General features: G+C 43.7%; 2 protein-coding genes across 6 annotated transcripts; one reads left to right on the forward strand and one right to left on the reverse strand.

Annotated features, from left to right (window-relative positions):
- Positions 1-377: 377 nt before the first annotated feature.
- On the reverse strand, positions 378-10281 carry C5H5orf52 (chromosome 5 C5orf52 homolog). The gene is made up of 4 exons (XM_077159363.1): positions 10177-10281; positions 9635-10053; positions 7568-7676; positions 378-751 (listed from the first exon to the last, which is right to left on the reverse strand). The coding sequence occupies exons 1-4, from the start codon at positions 10279-10281 to the stop codon at positions 563-565; spliced, it is 822 nt and encodes a 273-aa protein (XP_077015478.1). The 3' UTR covers positions 378-562.
- DUSP18 (dual specificity phosphatase 18) lies at positions 10028-19506 on the forward strand. 5 transcript variants are annotated; one of them, XM_077160548.1, is made up of 5 exons: positions 10029-10339; positions 10896-10984; positions 14372-14503; positions 15913-16406; positions 18229-18753. In XM_077160548.1, the coding sequence occupies exons 4-5, from the start codon at positions 15929-15931 to the stop codon at positions 18273-18275; spliced, it is 525 nt and encodes a 174-aa protein (XP_077016663.1). In that variant the 5' UTR covers positions 10029-10339; positions 10896-10984; positions 14372-14503; positions 15913-15928; the 3' UTR covers positions 18276-18753. The 5 variants fall into 5 exon arrangements, 4 of the variants coding, with proteins under 4 accessions (XP_077016662.1, XP_077016663.1, XP_077016664.1 ...); XR_013175772.1 differs by having other exon boundaries at positions 10030-10339; positions 15913-16618; XM_077160549.1 differs by lacking the exon at positions 18229-18753 and adding an exon at positions 19333-19506 and having other exon boundaries at positions 10030-10339.
- Positions 19507-20630: the final 1124 nt, after the last annotated feature.

Genomic DNA, 20630 nt, shown 5'->3' on the forward strand with positions numbered 1-20630 from the left:
TGCCAGCCCTTAGGGTTAGGTTCTCTTACTGCCTCCACTCTTTCAGATAAGGAAACAGAGGCTCCGAGAGGTTACACGGTCACATAGTGGATGAGTGGTAGAAATAGGACTTAACCAGGTCAATCTGATGCCTGACCCTGACCCTGATCTCCTTACTACTGGAATTCTAGGCGGTGGAGCTACTGAGCCTTTCCCATCAAAGGCACTATTATCCCAGCACTCCTGGCCTGGCATCTCGCCTGTGGATGTGGACACCAAAGGCCAATCTTTGCCTTAACCATAGAAGCTGGTCTGTTCCATATCTTCCACTCCAGCAGCTACAGGACTATCAGAGTTTCCTCCAACAGAACATAGGGGAGGGGATGGAGTAAGGAATATTAGAATAGCTGAGTTCTTTTTTATTTTTCTTGGGGGTGGCGTTGGGGAGGCTCTGCTGTCTTCTTGTCTTAGTTTCTTGCTGCTGCTACGACCTTAGGATGGTGGAGGCTGGCCAGTTTCTAGTTCTTCTCCTTCTGCCAGCCTAGTTGTGTCATTGCTGCTGCCCTGGGGCAAAATGATTTCTTTACTGGCTTTTGCCCCGCTGGAGTTTGAGCTGAAACTTGTAAGCTCGGATGCTATGTAGGTACTGCAGGATGTGTGCGGATTCCCGTCTCCAGCGCCCTAGCTTCCTAAGCTGGTCGGTCATGAACTTTTTTTTCAGGTGGTCATACAAGTGGCTCATCTTTTTCTTGGTCTTGTCTGAAGCTCTTATCTTACAAAAAACAGAGGGGGGTTTAGGATAAAGAAACCATTTCACAGCAAAGGAAGCATCTATGCTGCTGATATGGGGGAGGGGTTATTTAACAGCTGGGTCCAGTATTCCCCAAATAATTTAAATCATGAGGAGCCTCAGTTTCCCTATTTGTAAAATGTCAGTATTGAGTTAGATAACCTCTATGAGTTAGGGGTAAACTTCTGACAGCCTAGGATCCTGATTCTGGCCTAACAGCTCTATTTGAAGGCTGGTCAGCAACAGAGGGGAAAGGGGCCACCGGACGTCCTTCCCCACTTCTCCTTCTCTTATCACCCTGTTCTTATTACTCATTTGGTGCTTCCATATACTGCCTGTGGCATACTCTATTTCACAATGACTTTTACTTATTTCCTCTATGAAGTCATTTCTGTCCTGTCCCCAGCAAGACTGTAAGCTCTAGGAAGGCCCATCCTATGTCTTACTCATTTATTTATTCAAATGAGCTAACTATAGGAGGGGATATTAAGAAAAATAAGCCACAGGTTTTCACAGTGACTACAGTGCAGTCAGGGAGGAGAGACACATGTTCAAATATTTCTATGCCATGGTGATAATGATACATCACTAAAACAAGCAGAGAGTTCAAAGAAGCAGGACTATCAAGAAAAGACTCACGGAAGGACCGGCCTAAAAACTGGGGTTGGGTTTTGAAGGATGGGGAGCCTTTAGGCATGCAGAAACAGAATCTGGTGGTGGGAGGGGAGCCTGAGAAATCTATATTTTTCACAAGCTCTCCAGGAGATTCCAAAAAGCACTCAGGGCTTGTCTCCAGACCTAGCACCATGTTAAGTAAAGGGAATTTCCATGAAGGCCAGTCAGTGTTCACCTGATTATTTGACATACTGAGTTAAAGTGCAGCAGAGAGGAAAAAAGAAGAAATAAGTGGGAGGATTAATACTTCTGATTTTAAAACTTATTATAAAGCCACAGTGCTCAAAACAGCATGGTACTGGCACAAAGACAGAAGTACTGGCCAATGGAATAGAATCAAGACTGCAGAAATACACCACAAATCTATGGTAAAGTGATCTTTGACAAGGCCCCCAAATCCACTGAACTGGGACAAGGCAGTCTTTTCAATAAATGGGCATGGGAGAACTGTATGTCAATAGCCAGAAGAATCAAAGAGGATCCTTACCTTACACCTTATACAAAAATTAACTCAAATTGAATCAAATACCTAAATTAAGAACCAGTACCATAAAGGTTCTCAGAAGAAAATATAGGGAAACAACTTCAAGACTGAGTTATAGGAGGTAGCTTCCTAAACTTTACAGCCAAAGCACAAGCAACAAAAGAAAAAATAGATAAATGGGAACTCCTCAAAATCAAATGTTTTTGTGCTTCAAAAGACTTTCTCAAAAAGTGAAGAGGCAGCCAACTCAATGGGAAAAAATATTTGGAAATCACACATCGGATAAAGGTTTAATATCCTGTATAGACAAAGAAAACGTACATGGGTGGGCCGCGGTGGCTCAGCAGGCAGAGTTCTTGCCTGCTGTGCCGGTGACCCGGGTTCAATTCCCAATGTCTGCTGATGCAAAAACAAAAACAAAACCAAAAACGTACAACTCAACAACAAAAGAAAAAACAACCCAATTATAAAATGGGCTAAAGATATGAATAGGCATTTTCCTGAAGAGCAATTACAGATGGGTAAAAAGCACATGAAAAGATGTTCATTATCATTAGCTAAAAGGGAAATACAGATCATGTCTATATCTACAATGAGCTACCACCTCACACCTATAAGAATGGCTGCTGTTGAGCAAACAGGAAACTACAAATGCTGGCGAGGATGTGAAGTAATTGGGACACTTATGCACTGCTGGTGGGAATGTATAATGGTACAGCCACTATGGAAGACAGTTTGGCAGTTCCTTAGGAAACTAAGCATCTAGTTGCCCTATGACTCGGCAATACCACTACTCAGTATATACCCAAAAGAGTTGAAAGCAGTGACACAGACATTTGCACACCGATGTTCACAGCAGCATTATTCACAATTGCCAACAGATGGAAACAATCCAAGTGCCCATCAACAGACAAGTGGATTAACAAAATGTGGTATATACATACGATGGAATATTATGCAGTAGTAAGATGAAATGATGTCCTGAAGCACATAACAAGATGGATAAGCATTGAGGACATAATGATGAGTGAAATAAGCCAGACACAAAAGAATAAATACTGTATGGTTCCACTTTTTTGACGAAGGTAAAGGTAAAATCAGAGGCTTATAATACAGAATATAGGGGACTTAGAGATACACAGAAGCTAGAGATGGGTGAATGGTTAGCTAATGAGGTTGAACTCAAATTTAAGGGAACAGATAGGCAGTTCACTAGTGGGTGTATAGGTCATGTTACCATATTGATGGTGAACATAATTGAAAGGGGTTGTATAGACCCATGTGTTCTACCGATTAACACTAGAAAATTAAATAAGTTCTTGTAAGAACTACTTCAAAGGTATGAATCTTGTACAAAGAATGTGTAAGTTTGGGGTATAGGGGGAAAACTGCTATTGCATGCCATGCGATGTGTTTAACAGGAAAACATCAACAGTACCACAGCAACACCAGGGGTAAATGATGGGGGGAGGGACAAGAGTTATGGGGAGGTTTAGATTTTCTATTTGGTGAGGGTATGTTTATTGGTTATCTTTCTCTTGAGAACAATGAAATTATCTCAAATTGAGAGTGTTAATGGACTGCTGACTTTGGATATTATACATGATGCCTAATGAATGGAAGTTGCTGAAGAATGCAATGACTGAGAAGTAGATTGGCGAATGATGGTGTATACACATGATCAAATACTGGGCTGCTACAAAAAGGAATGAAGTTGTGAGGCATGAAACGTTGTGAATGAACTTGTGAGACATTTGGTGAGGCAAAATAAGCCAGAAACAAAAGAACAATTATTATATGGTCTCATTCAGAAAATACTTATAAGAAAACAGGGGCCTAGATTGTGGGCTCTTTGATAGCTGTCACATTTAGCCCAGAGTGATAATTATTATTTTTGGATTTTGAGAGGCTGTTATATATATGCATATATATATGTATTATATATATATATATATGTTTTATATATGTATTTATATATGGTATTTTGAGTTCAGAATGAAGCCGATCAGGTTGGGATTAAGATAATTCAGAATACAGGGATAAGGAAGACATTGCCTATATTTTAGAAATGCATCTACTCTTTGAGACCAAAGGAAGAAAGTTTTACTTTGTCCAGAACTTAAATTTTCTGTAGTACATAATCTAACTCAACCTATCTGGATAGATCATTTAAATAGTCCAAATACAAGTAGATCAGAATAAGAATAAGGACCTTTAATCCTGTATAACTTAATGTAAAGCCTGGATACATCCCAGAGTATATTAAGCTGCTAATCAAAAGGTATTGACAAAGTCCCTTGAGCAATGGGAGAAAAAAATATGTAACTACTACACTTTACCACTGGGGAAACCCCAGATACTGTGTCAAGTATTAGGGACACCCAAATCAAAAGGCCAAGCTCTTGATCTTGAGGCTTGCTCTTGTGAAACTTATGTTTTTAGCAGAGAAGCTTAGCATACCTATGCGTATGTGTGCTGGTTTGAAAGAATGTATGTGCCCTAGAAAAGCTATGTTTTAATCCTAACACCATTTTGTAAAGGCAGCCATTTCTTCTAATCCCTATGCAGTACTGTATGTTTGAAATTTTAATGAGATCATCTCCCTGGAGATGTGACTCAATTAAGAGCGGGTGTTAAACTGGATTAGGTGGAGACTTGTCTTCACCCACTCTAAGTGGGTCTTGATTCATTTATCGGAACCCTATAAAAGAGGAAACACTGTAGAGAATGAGGGAGATTCTGAGAGCAGAGGGCGTTGCAGCACCATGAAGCAAAGAGTCCACCCCAGTGACCTTAGAAGACGAAGGAAAATGCCTCTCAGGGAGCTTCATGAAACAAGAAGCCAGGAGAAAAATCTAGCAGATGACACCATGGTCGCCACATACCTTTCCAGATGAGAGAGAAACCCTGACTGTGCTCACCATGTGCCTTCTCACTTGAGAGAGAAACCTTGGACTTCATTGGCCTTCTTGAACCAAGATATCTTTCTCTGGATGCCGTTGACTAGAAATTTCTATAGACTTATTTTAATTGGGACATTTTCTCGGCCTCAGAACTGTAAACTGGCAACTTATTAAATCCCCCTTTTAAAAAGCCATTCCATTCCTGGTATATTGCATTCCAGCAGCTAGCAAACTACAACAGTATACCTAAGAGTTACTTCCAGAGGACCTCTTTTTTGTTGCTCGGATGTGGCCTTTCTCTTTCTAAGCCCAACTCTGCAAGTGAAATCATTGCCCTCCCTCCTACTTGGGACATGACATCCAAGGGTGAAAATCTGTCTGGCGGCATGGGAAATGACCCCCAGGGATGAGTCTGGCCCTGGCACCATGGAATCAACAATGCCATCCTGACCAAAAGGGGGAAAGAAGTGTAACAAATAAGACTTCAGTGGCTTAGAGAGTTCAAATAGAGTTGAGAGGCTACTCTGGAGATCCCTTTTACACATGCTTCAGTTAGATATTGCTACCTACCATGACTTGTCAAACCCCAACCAATACCATTCGGCCAATCCTAAAGAACACCTAGGTATTATATCAAAGGTTCCATGCACTAGGGTAACATTCCAGAAACCTACAACTACCAGATGGGTTCCTGGACCAGATAAGTCCTGAAATGCAAAGGACCAGCCCTTCCAGAACATCAACTAGTTCCATCCCCCATCCCATATTATCAACAGTCCCTTCCAACATGAAAAAGTTAGACTGGCCATAGCCCAAATACCCCTAAAGAGTGGGAGAAAGATAAAAGGTGATTGTGGAGTTATACAGAGAAGGCAGAGTTTAACAAACAAGTATGATTGCTGATTCATTATATTAATATTTCTTTTAGTCTCCAGTACCTTAGAGTGGCTAAAAGTAAAAACCTTAGATTGTGGAACTGTAACCAATACCAAACTCTGAAATCTATTCTACAACCAATTGTTGCAATGTCCTTTGAAATTTATTGCTTTTTCAAAAATATATATATATGTTATTTTTCTCCAGTCTTTTGGAGCAGCTAGAAGGAAAAATCAGAATAGTGGAATGGTAACCCATAACAAACTCTGAAATCTGTTCTGTAACTACTTGAAGTGTACTTTGAAAATCACTGCTCTTTCTTTTCTTTATTATGAATGTTATATTGACCAATAAAAAACATTTAAAATAAAGTATGGTGGGAGGGTGGGTGACAGACAATATGGACACTAAAAGACTTACTTCAAATCAGTGATTTCTAAATCTGGCATCAAAAACAGTTCAGTTGATCCAAATATAGACCACAGAGATTCTAGCTTCAGTGAGGCTTGGGTGGGCCCCAGGATTTGATATTGTTATCATGTACTTGAGATGACCCAACTGGTCCACTGAAGTTCCCCAGAATTTGTCTAACTCAAGCAACAATGGAAGCATTTCATTTGCATTCTGGTCTACAGGCCAAGGTTTCCTTTGGCCATGCTCCCCAGGGATCGCCAACCCAATGATGATGCGAAGAGAAACAGACAGAGGAGGTTTAGAGGTGGGGTGGAGGACACACCCAATGATGTTGGAACTCTTGGCTTCGCTCATCCCAAACTCTGGCGACCCTGCCCTTTCCACCCTTGATTATGTACACCCATCATTTCTCCATTTTGCTTGGTTCAAGTTCAGTTCATGTCACCTGCAACTGAGTGGGTCCTAACATATCCTATTTCACCAATGAGAAAACAGGGTCCCAGAGAATGCTGCACCCAAAGTCAACACAAAGGTCATACAAAGCTGGCCTACTCAGCAACAAGTCCACCCTAGCTCCACTACAACATGCCACTGAAAGTTTGGCAGAGGGATAAATATCAGGCCCCTACTCATCTTTTGGACTTTGTAGCTAATAAGAGAATCTGGCACCATCTCTTAAACTTCTTTTACCTGTCCTCACTCCCACCGCCCTTGCCCTTTTGGTGTCAGAATCCTGTGAGCCCTTTCAAACTTGAGTCACAGACAATGGAGGGAAGCCCAAGGATCAAGAAGGGGACAGCAGATCAATTCTAGGCTGTCTGCTCTGCTCGAAATTCACTTTGTTCTAGTCTCCTCCGAGGTTTCAACACAGTTCCCAAACCCAAGCAAACTCCACAGACTCATTTAATGAATTCATCAATCAGCATCTGTGGGGAACAGTGGGAGGACAGCACTGTGGTTTTCCTCCCCCTTCTCCTGAGAGCTTTCCAGCAAGAAAGTCAAACCCTTCTTATCCACAAGCAAAAAAAAAAAGCTGGAGAAGAGCCTTTCTCATCTGAAAATGGGAGCAATCCCTAAAGGAAAAAGACTGATCAAAAAGTGATGCCACTTCAAGGTCTTAGACCCAGGAGTTCCTCTTAAAGAAGACAGTAGGATTCTATTCATGGATTTCCTATGATGAAAACAGCAAATTAATGAGCCTTGAGAAAAAAAAAGCCACAAGCACCAAGAGACAGTCTCTCCTTGCTCCCCTTAGTTCAAACAGCTACCGGATTTTGGACAAGGGTCTCAATTGCTTCATTTGTAAAATAGTCCTACATAAGAGCACCTTGATGGTTCCCTATCACCTCTAAGATCTTTGATGCCCCCCAGGGTCAGCAGGGGGAAAGAAACGAATATGGGTCAATCCACTAACACTGTCTGATGCCAAACTTGTGATTACATTACCTCCATCTCAAACATTCGTTGTGCACCGACGTTGTCACGGATAATCACCCGAGATAAGTGACTCTTGGGTAAAAGTTTTTTCACCGCTGCTTCACTGGAATTCATCAAGCTAGAGGACAGAGGGGAAGATGGTAGAGGTTGGAGATAGCTGGGGCCAAGGCAAGACCTGATTTGCTGGGGCTCTGGGGGCGTGGCTGGGCCTTCCCCTAGGTTTCTGAGGCGGGTACAGCTCTGTCATCATTTTCAGAAGCGCAAGGGGGTAGGCGGAGGTTTCTTCTTGTCATAAAAGCCAACTAAGAGCATGTTTCTTGGATGCTGAGAGGAAAAGTCATCCTCAGAAGAATGAAGAAGGACCAGGACAGTTGAAGTAAAGGGTCAGCAGGGACTGAGAAAAGCCCTCAGGAGAAAATGCAGTGAGATTTGGGGAAGGGAGGGTTGCTAAGAGGAGGGGAGCGAAGGTTGTAGGGTAGAGTTCAGAGGAATGAACCTGATGGGGTTGAAGTGAAGACTTTGGACTAAAGTTGGGTTATACTAATAGGGGAATTCTGAGGGATAAGGATGTGGAGAAAGTTTAGAAAAGTGTGAGAATTTTGAAGTGGAGGAGAGTTTGAAGAGACTGGAGGTTGAGAGCTGGAGAATGAGATGGGGTGGAGTGGGATGAAAATAGAGATAATTTGTTCAAAATGAAAAATGAGTCAAAAATGGATACTGCCAGGCACTGAGTTTTCACTGATTGGTCTTGGTTACTTCACAGAATGGTTTTGCAAATATACACGTTTAAATGTTTTTTGCCCATGTAAAAACAATTGCTCATATTTTCTTTCTAAAATTTGGAAACTATCTAAATGTCTGACACTAGTGAAGCAATCGAATAAACTGTGGTTGTCATACAATAAAATACTGTGAAGCTATTAAAAATTATTATTTTTAAAACAGAAAGATATCCACAGTGTATTAAGTGCCGGAAGAGGGGTGAAGCACATTACAAAAACAGTGAACTTTTTTTGTAATTAAAAAAATGTATCTATAAGCACGTTGTAATACATATATATGGATGTGAAATGTTAATAGTGATTGTCTCCTGAGCATGTGGGTTAATGTTTTTTTTTTCCTGACCTTCCTTTTACTGGTCTGATTTTTCTATGAGTGTACACTAGCTCTTTATTTAGGCCCAATAAAAACAAATTTTAAAGGATAAAATATTTTGAAAGATAAAATTTTTTTTCTATTTCATTCTCGGCCAATTTGGACCTATATTTCATGAAAGTTCTTAGATTTACAAACTGATAAAAAATAAACAAACGTCCTCAATCTGCCATTTACGTTTTTCTGATTTCTTTGTGCAGCAACACAGCATACGCTGAAAAATTTGAAGTTTAAAGATCGAGATGCTCACACACAAATTTTTTTTTTTTAAATCCTCAAGTGTTACATGACACATAAAACTCTTCACCCACTCTGTGGTGCAACACATTTACCAATACTGAGAAGTAAAAAGCAGTGACTGGGAACGCTTCCTTTCAGACAACGATCATTTTGAATCACACTGCTTCCTACAAGGCTTCTGTGGGAGTCTGGAAGATACTGCCAGGGGGTGTGGGATGGAAGGGGTTGGGGAAGTTGGTCTCTATGACAACTGGGGCCCTGCTGAGAGAACAGGAGGCTTTTCTAGAGTCACCAAAGGACGTGGAGGTTAGGTCGGCGGCGACGTAAGCCTCGGTGCTCACAGGCGTTTCCAAGGACGCCTCAAAGGGTGCTGGGGCGCCCCAGGTCACATAATAACCAAGCCTGGGTAGATCTGGAAGAAATGTGGATTTGGAGTGGGGATTTCGGCTTGTCCTGGGGGTTCAGGCTGAAGGTATTCGGGCTCCCGGGGATCCGAAGGGCAGGGCAGAGGAGGAGCCGGGACCCAGGTCTGTGAGAAATCCTGACCCCCTGGGGGTCTAAAAAAGGGCCGGGCTCTTAAAGTCCTGAGGCTTTCAGAAGGCTTAGGCCGGCCTGAGGGGAACTTCGGGCTCCTCCAGGGGCCCCGGTGTATGACGAACATTCTGGGCCTCGGGGCCCCACCTGAACAGCACCGGCTGCTGCGAGGTCCGCGGCCGCAAGAAGCAGATCTGCGGCTGGACCCCTAAGGAGATCTCGTGGCTGGCTCGGCGCGTCTCGCGTCCGGAGGACGTCGAGGCCCGGGCGGTGACTGAACTACCGGTCGGCTGGGGGATGTCCACAAAAGCCGTGGGCGAGCTCAGACCCCATGTGACCGACAGCCTGGGCGGTTGCGCGGCCGCGTCTTCCCCGCTAGCGTACGTCTCGGGAATGGGAGTCAAGTCCGCGGCAGAGCGATCAGGAGCCATGCTCTGTGGACGCGAGCCGGAGCCGAAGGAGAGCCTGCGCAGACGCAGAGCACCGAGCGCGGCGCGTTGCCCAGGAGACAAGCGAGGGGGGCGGGACCGAGGGGCGGGACGTGAGCGCTGAGCCCGAGCCGGAGGCTGGAGCAACAGGATTGTCCCTTAGCGGCTGCCGTGGCGCGGAAGGGCGCGTTACCGTGGAGACAGATTAGGTCGAAAGGCGCCCGGGGTGGCCGATTCCTCCCTCAGGCGAGTAGCCATTACCATGGGAACAGGAGCGCCGGGCGATCGGAAATTGTGGCTCGAGGTCGTGACCGGTCTTCTTTTCCCCGGACACTCGCCGAAGACTTGGCGGCGTGGCTTCTTCATGATCGAACCTGCCCGTCCGCCCGCCCTGGGGAGTGGTTCCCCCATTTGGCCCAGAGAGGTAAGGTTGTCGGGTTCCCGGACTGGCGACCCGGGCTTTTAACTCTTAAGCAGAGATAACACAACGTGGCTAGGTTCCTTCCAACGCCACCTCCCTGGGGAAGCCTCCCCTGCGGACTCCTAGATGTGGCGTCTTGCTCTCCTCAACCCGTGGACTATGTTCCACGTTTATAAACCAGTATTTGATGAGCACCTCGCGGTGTTTGCGGACTTTTCCTACACATAATGAGATCGGAAAGACCGGCTTTGGGACCCTGGCCAAGTCCTTTTCCCCTCTACCTCACATCTCCCTGTGTAAAATGGAGATATTAACTCTCTCCATCATCATGGTTAGGTTTTTCTGAAGATCGAAACGGATGAGGGAAGCTAAGGTTGTAAAGTGATAAAACTGAGCTGCTGCGAAGTTGCCATTTCTTCATCTCCCTCCCCCGGTTGCTAAAGGTACCTCTGGTCATTTCTTGAGGCGGTCTTTGTGGCTCCCTAGCCTGCGGCCTGGAATAAAGCCCCTTCCCCTTCCACTCCCACAATGCCTTGCATTTTAACTTCCCTAACAACAGGAAGAAGAACAGTTACCGTTTTAGAGGACTCACTCTGTGCTAAACACTTCTCCTGAATTGTCGTTTAAGCCTCACAACATCCTTATAAGGTAGGTATTATAATATCCCTACTTTCCAGGTCCATCGCATCTATAACTGTCTGTTTAATGCCTAGCCCCCCACCCCCACCCCCCAGTAGGCTTTGAGTCTGTGAGAAAAGGGACTATGACTGTATTGTACATTTCGATATCCCCAACACCTAGTAAATATTTCTTTCCTGATAAATGTTTCTTGGCTAGCACGAAAATGACTCTCCCCCACCACCACCTTCTCCCTCAAGAATAGCTTCTCCTCTGCAAACTTTTTATCTGTGCCTTTTACCCACTAGGCACTGATTTGGGGGCCTACAGTCCGCTTCTCTCTGGGCTTTCTGATAATGAGGATCTAGACTTCCAACTGGGTTTAGGGATCTTTTTCTCTGTCCCTCACAGGACAACGGGGACAAACCAGACCTACCTAGCTTTCCTGGGGCTGAACCTTTGAGGCACTGGCTGGCAGGATCTGCCTATGCAGACTTCAGCCATCCTCTCCAGCAGCCTAAGAACCACCTCCCACCTAGCCTCTATCTGGAATTCTAGAGCAACAAGGCTGGAGAACTCATTCTTTCTAGAAAACTGTTTGAGTTGGGTACAGAGTCCTGGTCACTGGGGCCATTCCTTCAGTCAACAAATATTTATCAAGCACCTGTTTGTGGGAATGATAATGGACAAAAGCAGTGATGTCTCTGCCTGATAAACTCAAATGACCAATTCCTGAGACACCAGGGTTTTAAAAAGAGAAAGATTACTGGTGTAAGAATTTGGGAGTTTTGCCACGCAAAGGAGGACTCCAAGAGACGTTCTCTCATGCAACGCGCAAAGGGATTTATTTACCACACATGCGTGGGGCTCACTGAACACGCAGGAACAGAGAGCCCCGAGCCTGGGTTTGGGGAAGCTTTTAAGGGGTAGGAGGAGGGGGGGTGAGGGTCGAGCATGGGTCACAGGTGCTGCTTCATGCAAGAAGCAGATAACAAACATTTTGTAAGAAGCAGATAACAAACATTTTTCGCGCATGAGTCATGGGAGCTGCTTCATGCAAGAAGCAGCTGTCTCGTTGTGCAAAACTCCCTTACTCAACCTTCTCAGTTGCATTCTTAGATAAACTTCCTCCGGCAGTTACAACCTTTCATAACCAAGGCAGCAGATAACCTTGCATAACCAAGGCAGCAGATAACTGCCCCTGGGAAGTTCCGGGTTGTTTTTCTTAGCCTGATGGGGCCCATAACTCTTTTCTTTACAATTCTTAACTCACACCAAATGCATAGCAGTGAATATAAAATGACACAAATGCTTTTGCTGGATATTTCTATTGTTCAGAAGCTAAAATATATGTAAATAGCTAAATTAAGCAAGAAAAATTAGCTACTGTTAAGCTTTATAAAATCCTTCTTTAATGGCCAAAAGGCACATGAAGAGATGCTCAATGTCCCTGGCCATTAGAGAAATGCAAATCAAAACCACAATGAGATATCATCTCACACCCACCAGAATGGCCATTATCAACAAAACAGAAAATGACAAGTGCTGGAGAGGATGCGGTGAAAGAGGCACACTTATCCACTGTTGGTGGGAATGTCAAGTGGTGCAACCACTGTGGAAGGCAGTTTGGCGGTTCCTCAAAAAGCTGAATATAGAATTGCCATACGACCCAGCGATACCATTGCTAGGTATCTACTCAGAGGACTTAAGGGCAAAGACACAAACGGACATTTGCACACCAATGTTTATAGCAGCGTTATTTACAATTGCAAAGAGATGGAAACAGCCAAAATCTCCATCAACAGAAGAGTGGCTAAACAAACTGTGGTATATACATACGATGGAATATTATGCAGCTTTAAGACAGGATAAACTTATGAAGCATGTAATAACATGGATGGACCTAGAGAACATTATGCTGAGTGAGTCTAGCCAAAAACTAAAGGACAAATACTGTATGGTCCCACTGATGTGACGGACATTCGAGAATAAACTTGCAATATGTCATTGGTAACAGAGTCCAGCAGGAGGTAGAAACAGGGTAAGACAATGGGCAATTGGAGCTGAAGGGATACAGACTGTGCAACAGGACTAGATACAAAAACTCAAAAATGGACAGCACAATAATACCTAATTGTAAAGTAATCATGTCAAAACACTGAATGAAGCTGCATCTGAGCTATAGGTTTTTGTTTTGTTTTGTTTTTACTATTATTACTTTTATTTTTTTCTCTATATTAACATTCTATATCTTTTTCGGTTGTGTTGCTAGTTCTTCTAAACCGATGCAAATGTACTAAGAAACGATGATCATGCATCTATATGATGATGTTAAGAATTACTGATTGCATATGTAGAATGGTATGATTTCTAAATGTTGGGTTAATTTCTTTTTTTTCCGTTAATTAAAAAAAAAAAGAGAGAAGGGGTAATTGGAGCTGAAGGGATACAAACTGTGCAACAGGACTGGATATAAAAACTCAGAAATGGACAGCACAATACTACCTAATTGTATTGCAATTATGTTAAAACATTGAATGAAGCTGCATGTGAGGTATAGGTTTTTTTCTTCTCTCTATTATCGTTTTAATTCTTATTCTGTTGTCTTTTTATTTCTTTTTCTAAATCGATGCAAATGTACTAAGAAATGATGAATATGCAACTATGTGATGATATTAAGAATTACTGATTGTACATGTAGAATGGAATGATTTCTAAATGTTTTGTTAATTTTTTTTAATTAATAAAAAAAAAATCCTTCTTTACACTGGTAGGACTGAAAAAGATCAGATGGCCTTCTGACCCTTAAAATCTGTCTCCCTGAACTGCAGTTACTGATAGTTTTATAGTATCAAAAAATGGGCAGGTTTTAGGATAATGAGCACAATGGCTCCAGACAATGTAATTAGAGGTGATCTAATTATTGAGCATGTGCAGATTGATTACATGCTTAAGTTACAGAAAGTATGTGAGAAAATGGCAGCCTTAATATGATGGGTGTGATTTTTAGTATTACAATGAGCTATAGATCACTTATAGGTTAAAAGTTAAGCCACTGTGCATGTCAGATGGGCCCCATTTTGATTAGATCCAGCCTTGGTTATTAAGAAAACTTTGGAATTGGGGCGGGTTAGTTCTGGGCTGACCTAAGGATGTCTTTAGTGATATAAGACTAAAATAAAAAAGCCAGATAAAATAGTTACCGTGAAGTACACTCACAAGGTTTTTACAATCACAAGGGCACAAGATAAAGGCTCTACAATCATTATCAGAGATCAAGACAGTTGGATTACTATTCAGGGATTTCAGCTATTTACATCTGTCTATTCTAATGTATCAGAAAGTAAAAACAAGGACTATCTATATAATGATTAAAAAATCATAATCCTCCCTTAAATCTTAACTTCTTGGTTACAGAAACACAGAATTGGCACAAATGGTACATTGGGAATGAAGACAGACAGTCATATGCCAATAGAGTTCACAGACTTATGGGGAGACGGGCATTAATCAAATAATCGGACAGATCAAGGCAAAACCACAACTTCAGTAAGTATTAAGAAGGAGAGCACATAGGACAAAGCCTGAATCGGGGAACTCTACCATATGGATGGGGGAGGGTGTGGTTCAGGAAGTTTCCCTAAGGTAGTGACCCTTGGGCTAAGATCCCAAAGCTCCCCAGACTTCTCTCTCCAATCCTTTGCTGAATGAAACAGATAAGGATCTGACAAGGAAAGGGGAGGGGGGCTTGTAAGGAAAGGGGGCTCTGGACTAAGAAAGCAGCAGAGGCAGAGAACCAGAGAGGACAGGATGTCTATAAGGAGCTGTTAAGTGGCTCAGGGCAGGCTTATAGGAGTCTGCAGAGATGGGCAGAAGCTAGGCCACAAATGGCCTTGACAGCCCAACTGAGGAACTCGAACTTATCCTAACACAGGCAGCCACTGAAGTATTTTAAGCAGGAGAACAAAACTTTGGCTCTTCATTTGTCTGTGCCTAGTGAGGATCTGCCATTTGGGCTTGAATCTAAATCCCAACGCTCCCATTTCAATAAAACATGTGAAGGTGTGCTATTTTTGCAACTTTGTTCCAGGCTCAGAGAATAAGAGGCCTAGGATCCCGGGTTCTCCCACAGGCAGGTGAACTGGTCTTGCTGATATGACTAATTGCCCTCAGGCCCTCTGCCTCTGTTCTTGCCCCTGGGGCAAGAACTTCTCTGGTTGCCCGCTCCAGGAAGCTTTCAACCATTTGCTTCCCAAGGTGCTCCTTAGCAGCAAAGTCCAAAAGCATGTTTAAGGATGTAGGACTTTGTAATCTGACATCAGTTTCACATGGGCACGTCCTTTCTCTTCAAAGAGATGGTCCTTTGGATAGGGGAAAGCTGGGATGTTCCCTTCTTTTTACTATCCCCTTCCAGTGACTCCCAGCCAGGTGGGCTCTGGTTCCAGGTCACTTGTTCAGAAACTCATGATTTGGGCATAAAGATAGAAGGCTGAGGACAGAGATGTTGCAGAGGATTCCCACTGAGAGGAGCTTGAAGGAAGGAAAAGATTTTGAGGAGAGGTTGTAGAGCCCTAGAGGGAGAGTCGGGCCAGCACACCAGTAAAGGACACAAGTTGGCCTGGCCAACTAGAAATGGGTAGGAAGGGTCCTCAGGAGAAGCATTGTGTGCCAGACTTGGGGGCCTGCCCTTTGTCCTATTGGGCAGTGCATATCAGACCCCCTCAGAAGCGGACAGAAAATGCAGAAGTCTTGGTCTTCACCCCAAGAGTCTGACTCAGTGGTCTGGGAAGGAGCCAGGGTAACTACATTTTTAATGAAGTCCCTGGGTAAATCTGCCAGTGGTCAGAGGGCCACCCTTTGGGGAATCTGGCTATAAACCCATTCTGTCCATTTCCTAGAACCTCCCCCAGGTTGGGCTGCTACCCTCTGAATGTCTTCTTTTGTGTCGTTTTCCACAGACTCAGTAGAGCCTTGATGACAGCATCCCCACGTGTCTTCCCCGTTCAGTTCCAGCAGCCTTCGGTCCATGGCCTCTCGCAGATCACCAGCAGCCTGTACATTAGCGGTGGGGTGGCCGCCAACAACAAGCTCATGCTGTCCAGCAGCCACATCACCACCGTCATCAATGTCTCGGTGGAGGTGGTGAACACCGTCTACGAGGACATCCACTACCTGCAGGTGCCCGTGGCCGACGCACCCAGTGCACGACTGTACGACTTCTTTGACCCTATCGCCGACCACATCCACAGCGTGAGCCTGGAGCAGGGCCGTGCACTGCTGCACTGTGCCGCTGGCGTTAGCCGCTCGGCCACCCTCTGCCTTGCCTACCTCATGAAGTACCACGCCATGTCCCTCCTGGAGGCCCACACGTGGGCCAAATCATGCCGTCCCATCATCCGGCCCAACAATGGCTTTTGGGAGCAGCTCATCCACTATGAGTTCCAGCTGTTTGGTAAGAATACGGTACACATGGTCAGCTCCCCGATGGGTATGATCCCTGACATCTACGAGAAGGAGGTCCACTGGATGGTTCCACTGTGAGCCAGGAAGGATCAGCCCCCGCACTGGGGTCAGAGGGCAGAGCTACTATTGATCTTCATACAGTAAGGTCTGAACTTGAACATTCTACCTTTGCTGATGTAGAAAAACAGATGATGCCTTTTGGTAAGGACAAGAAAAGGGGAGGGTCATAATCCTTAGCTGTAAAAATTTACCTCACTGAGTATAGATGGTAGAAATAAGTTTCCCCACCCCATGAGTGGCAGGTCATGGCTACAGGGACCTGGCCAGAGAGGATGATGAGGCAAGCAATGCCTGGCTCAGATGGCCCTGCCAGCAGTACCCAGTACATGTGGCGGGCCTGGAATCCTGTGGCCTTCCCCTTAGCACCTCTACCAGAATCCACCTCGTTCTTCTAAACTGAAGGCCAGAGCCTTAGGCTTCATGGTACCTCCTATGCTCTCGGTCCAGTCACTACTGGATAAATGACCCTCAGCAATATTCTTGGGGGCTTGGGACCTCAGGATACCCCTGCCTGCACCTTAAGCCACAAATGTCCAGCTTGGTTTTCCAGATTGAACTTTTGCATAAGATAGTTTTCAAAGAAAGCATTCCACTATGTAATATATTCTAAAATTGTTTGGAAAGCTGTTCTAGACAGCAAGGTTTCAAGGTGCCCTTGGCAAGCCCCTGCCAGCTGATGGAAGGCAGTGTTAGCCACCTTCTGGGCATGTGCTCAGAGGGCCTGCCTAACATCAGATCTCAGGAGTTCCTCTCATGGCCATTGGCCTGGAAAGCTGAAGTGGTAGACCAGGACCCAACTCTGTCACCTCTGTCTCTCTAACCCATGAGGCCTGGGGCCACTTGGAACCTTTGTGTCCTCACCTTTTATAGCAATGACAGCCCTTCTCTCACAGCATAGTGCTCTTGTAAAAAATTCTATGTGAAAGGAAAAAAAAATCCTTTAAGTTCCTCTCAGCTCTGACCTTAGGGAGGCCTAAATTGAGAAGCCTTTTCAGAGTTCCCCATGGGTCGTGAAGTCAGGAGCATATGCCTAGCTCCCCCCAAAATGCCTTGTTTAGAATTGTTGACTGTTGGAGCTGGCACTCTCATCTGGCTAACCCATGAAGATACTTGCCGAAGGTACGAATGTGTGGGCACCACCAATAAGTCCTGGAATCCAGGATTGTTCAAAATCCCCAGCTACCTGCGATCTGCTTTGAGAAGTTAGTCTGATCCAGACATTTTCAGAAAACATACGAGACAAACAAAAGTGGCTCAGAGCTTTGGGCCAATACCTAGAGGAGGTCAAATTCCCTTTCTCTCCAAGCCTACTCCCACCCCATGTCCACAAAAGGGGTATCCAGGGTCCCAACTTGGGGTGAGGTGGGAGGAAGTGAAAAGCACAGCACAAGATGAATCCTCTCATATTAAAAAGAGAAAAACAGACCCCCAGGATACCAGGGCTGGTGTAAAAGAGCCCTTACTAAGCAGCCTTTCTGGCAGAAACTCTGATGGAGGATTTCTTTTAAAGCATTTTTTTAAAGAAATTTGTTTGGAGATATTCACTTTTTAAAATTTCCAAATTAACATAGTATAAAATAACTTATTTTGCATCTACGGTCTGTGAGTTTGAATACACATGAACTCCCACCACAAAGAATACGGAAAACAGTTCGATCGCCCCAAAAAATTCCCTCATGTTTCCCCTCTGTAGACAAACCTTTACCCCACCACAACCTCTGGAAACACTGATCTGTTCTCCATTCCTCTAGATTTGCCTTTCTGGAATGTCACACAAATGATATCATACATGATGTGACCTCAAGAGTCGGGCTTCTTTTAACAGAATGTTACATCATATTACTGTTTTTCACAGCTGACATCCACTGTATGGATGGGCCTGTTTGTTTTACGTTCATCCATTGAAAGATACTTGGTTTGTTTGCAGTTTTGGACTATTGTGAATAAAGCTGCTATAAACATTCGTTGGTAGGTTTTTGTGTGAATATAAGTTTTCACTTTTGGGAGTGAGCCTAGGAGTTGGATTGCTGAATCATATGATAAAAATATGTTTACTTGTATAAGAAACTGCCTAACTTTTCCAAAATGGCCATACAGTTTACATTCTCACTGGCAATGTAAGAGAACCAATTTCTCTGTCCTCACCAGTATTTGTTGCTGCCACTATTTTTTACTTTAGCCATTCTGTTAGCTAGTGCTGATATCTTACTATGGCTTTAACTTGGATTTCCTTAATGACTAATGATGAGATGTCTTTTCTTTTTTCTTTGCTTTTTTTTTTTGCCTTCCGTATATCTTCTTTGATTAAGGGTGTTGTTTTAGTTTCCTTGGCTGCTCAACTAAATACCATGCAGTGGGTTGGCTTAAACAATGGGAATTTATTGGCTCTCAGTTTTGAAGCCAAGAGAAAGTCCAAATCAAGGCATTCTCAAGGTGATACTTTCTTCCTGAAGATGCATCCTGGGGCTGGCTGCGCGTGATCCTTGATCCTTGGCAGCTCTGTCCCATGGCAATGCGCACGGCAGCCTCTTCTGGCCTTCCGCTTTTCTTCCAGGACACTCAGCTTCTCGCTTCTCTCTCTGTGGCCTTCTCTATCGGTCTGAATTTCATTCTGCTATTAAAGGATGCCAGTAATAAGCTTAAGACTCATCCTGACCTTGTATCTGATGCTCCTTTTATCCAAGATATGGACAAATGAGTAGAAAAAAATAAGGAAAAATAAATGCATAAATATTAGTTGGGGGGAGAATAAAGGCTAAAAAAAAATTGGGTAGATTGGAATTCTGGTGGTCAATGAGGGGGAGGGGTAAGGGGTAGGGGATGTATGAGTTTTTTCTTTTTATTTCTTTTTCTAGAGTGATGCAGATGTTCTAAAAATGGTCATGGTGATGAATACACAACTATGTGATGATATTGTGAGCCATTGATTATATACTGTAAATGGACTATCTGAAGATTTTTCAATAAAAATATTTTAAAATAAATACTTTTAAAAACAGCAAAACACCACCTATATAAATACGTCTTCCCTTGCTTCCATGGAAGAAAAATCAATACTCGATTACGTGATTCAACACTGGACAAGCTGACAACTCTTTTTTCCTTTGTTAATTTTGTCGGATAGTAAGTTTGTTAATTACTAGGAAGGCCTGGATAATGTTTTGATTCCTCTTCTACCTCATGAAAGTGCATGGCTGAAACATGGAGCTGGCCCAAAGACTAGGAGAGGATGGAAGGGGAAAAAAGCAAGAAAACAGAATCAACCTCATATTCTTTTTTCTTTTTTCTTTTTTTTTTTTACTTTTGAACCATGTCTTTATACTTAAAGTATATTTCTTTAGATCCTATGTAATTGCTCTTTTATCCCATCTGACAATCTTCAGATGGTGTGTTTAGAGTATTTACATTTAATAAAATTACTAACATATTTGGGTTTAAATAAAAAAAAAATTTAAAGACCCATCCTGATTGGGCTGGCCACACCCTAACCAAAGTAACCTCACCAAAAGGGCCTACTTACAATGGGCTCACACCCATAGGCAGAATTAAGTTTAAGAACATTTTTCTGTGGTACAGAGCTCCAAGCCACCAGAATCTGCTCTCTAGACCCCACGAAAGACATGTTCTATTGACAGGCAAGATACATTCATTCTATCACAACATCCAAAAGGCTTAAGTCATTTCAGGAACAATGCTAAGTACAAAGTCTCATCAAAATTGGTTATGGGTGAGGTCTGACTTAGGCACAGTTCCACTCGATCGGCTGTGAAATCGAGAAAACAAGTTATCTACTTCTGATAGACAATGGAGGGACAGGCATAGGGTAGATATTCCCATTCCAGAAGAAAGAAACTGGCAGGAAAACAGGGTCATGGGTCCCAAACAATTCTGAAACCCAGCAGGGCAGACTCCACTAGATTTCAAGATCTGAAAGTTACCTAGGGTGGAGGTTTTGCCATCCAAGTGCTTACGCAGCAGCCATGTTCACTCCAAACACTGGGCTGAAGTTTCCACTCTCATTCCACACAGACCCTGGGGCACAGACCCCACCATCTCCGAGCATTGGGGTGGCAGCACTCTTCCCCAAAACTATTTCAGGGGAAAACCCACCCCTCCAGGCACCAGGGCAGATGGCCTGCCCCTACAAATGCAG

This window comes from Tamandua tetradactyla, chromosome 5 (assembly GCF_023851605.1).
Source record: "Tamandua tetradactyla isolate mTamTet1 chromosome 5, mTamTet1.pri, whole genome shotgun sequence".
In the NCBI taxonomy this organism is placed as follows: Eukaryota; Metazoa; Chordata; class Mammalia; order Pilosa; family Myrmecophagidae; genus Tamandua; species Tamandua tetradactyla.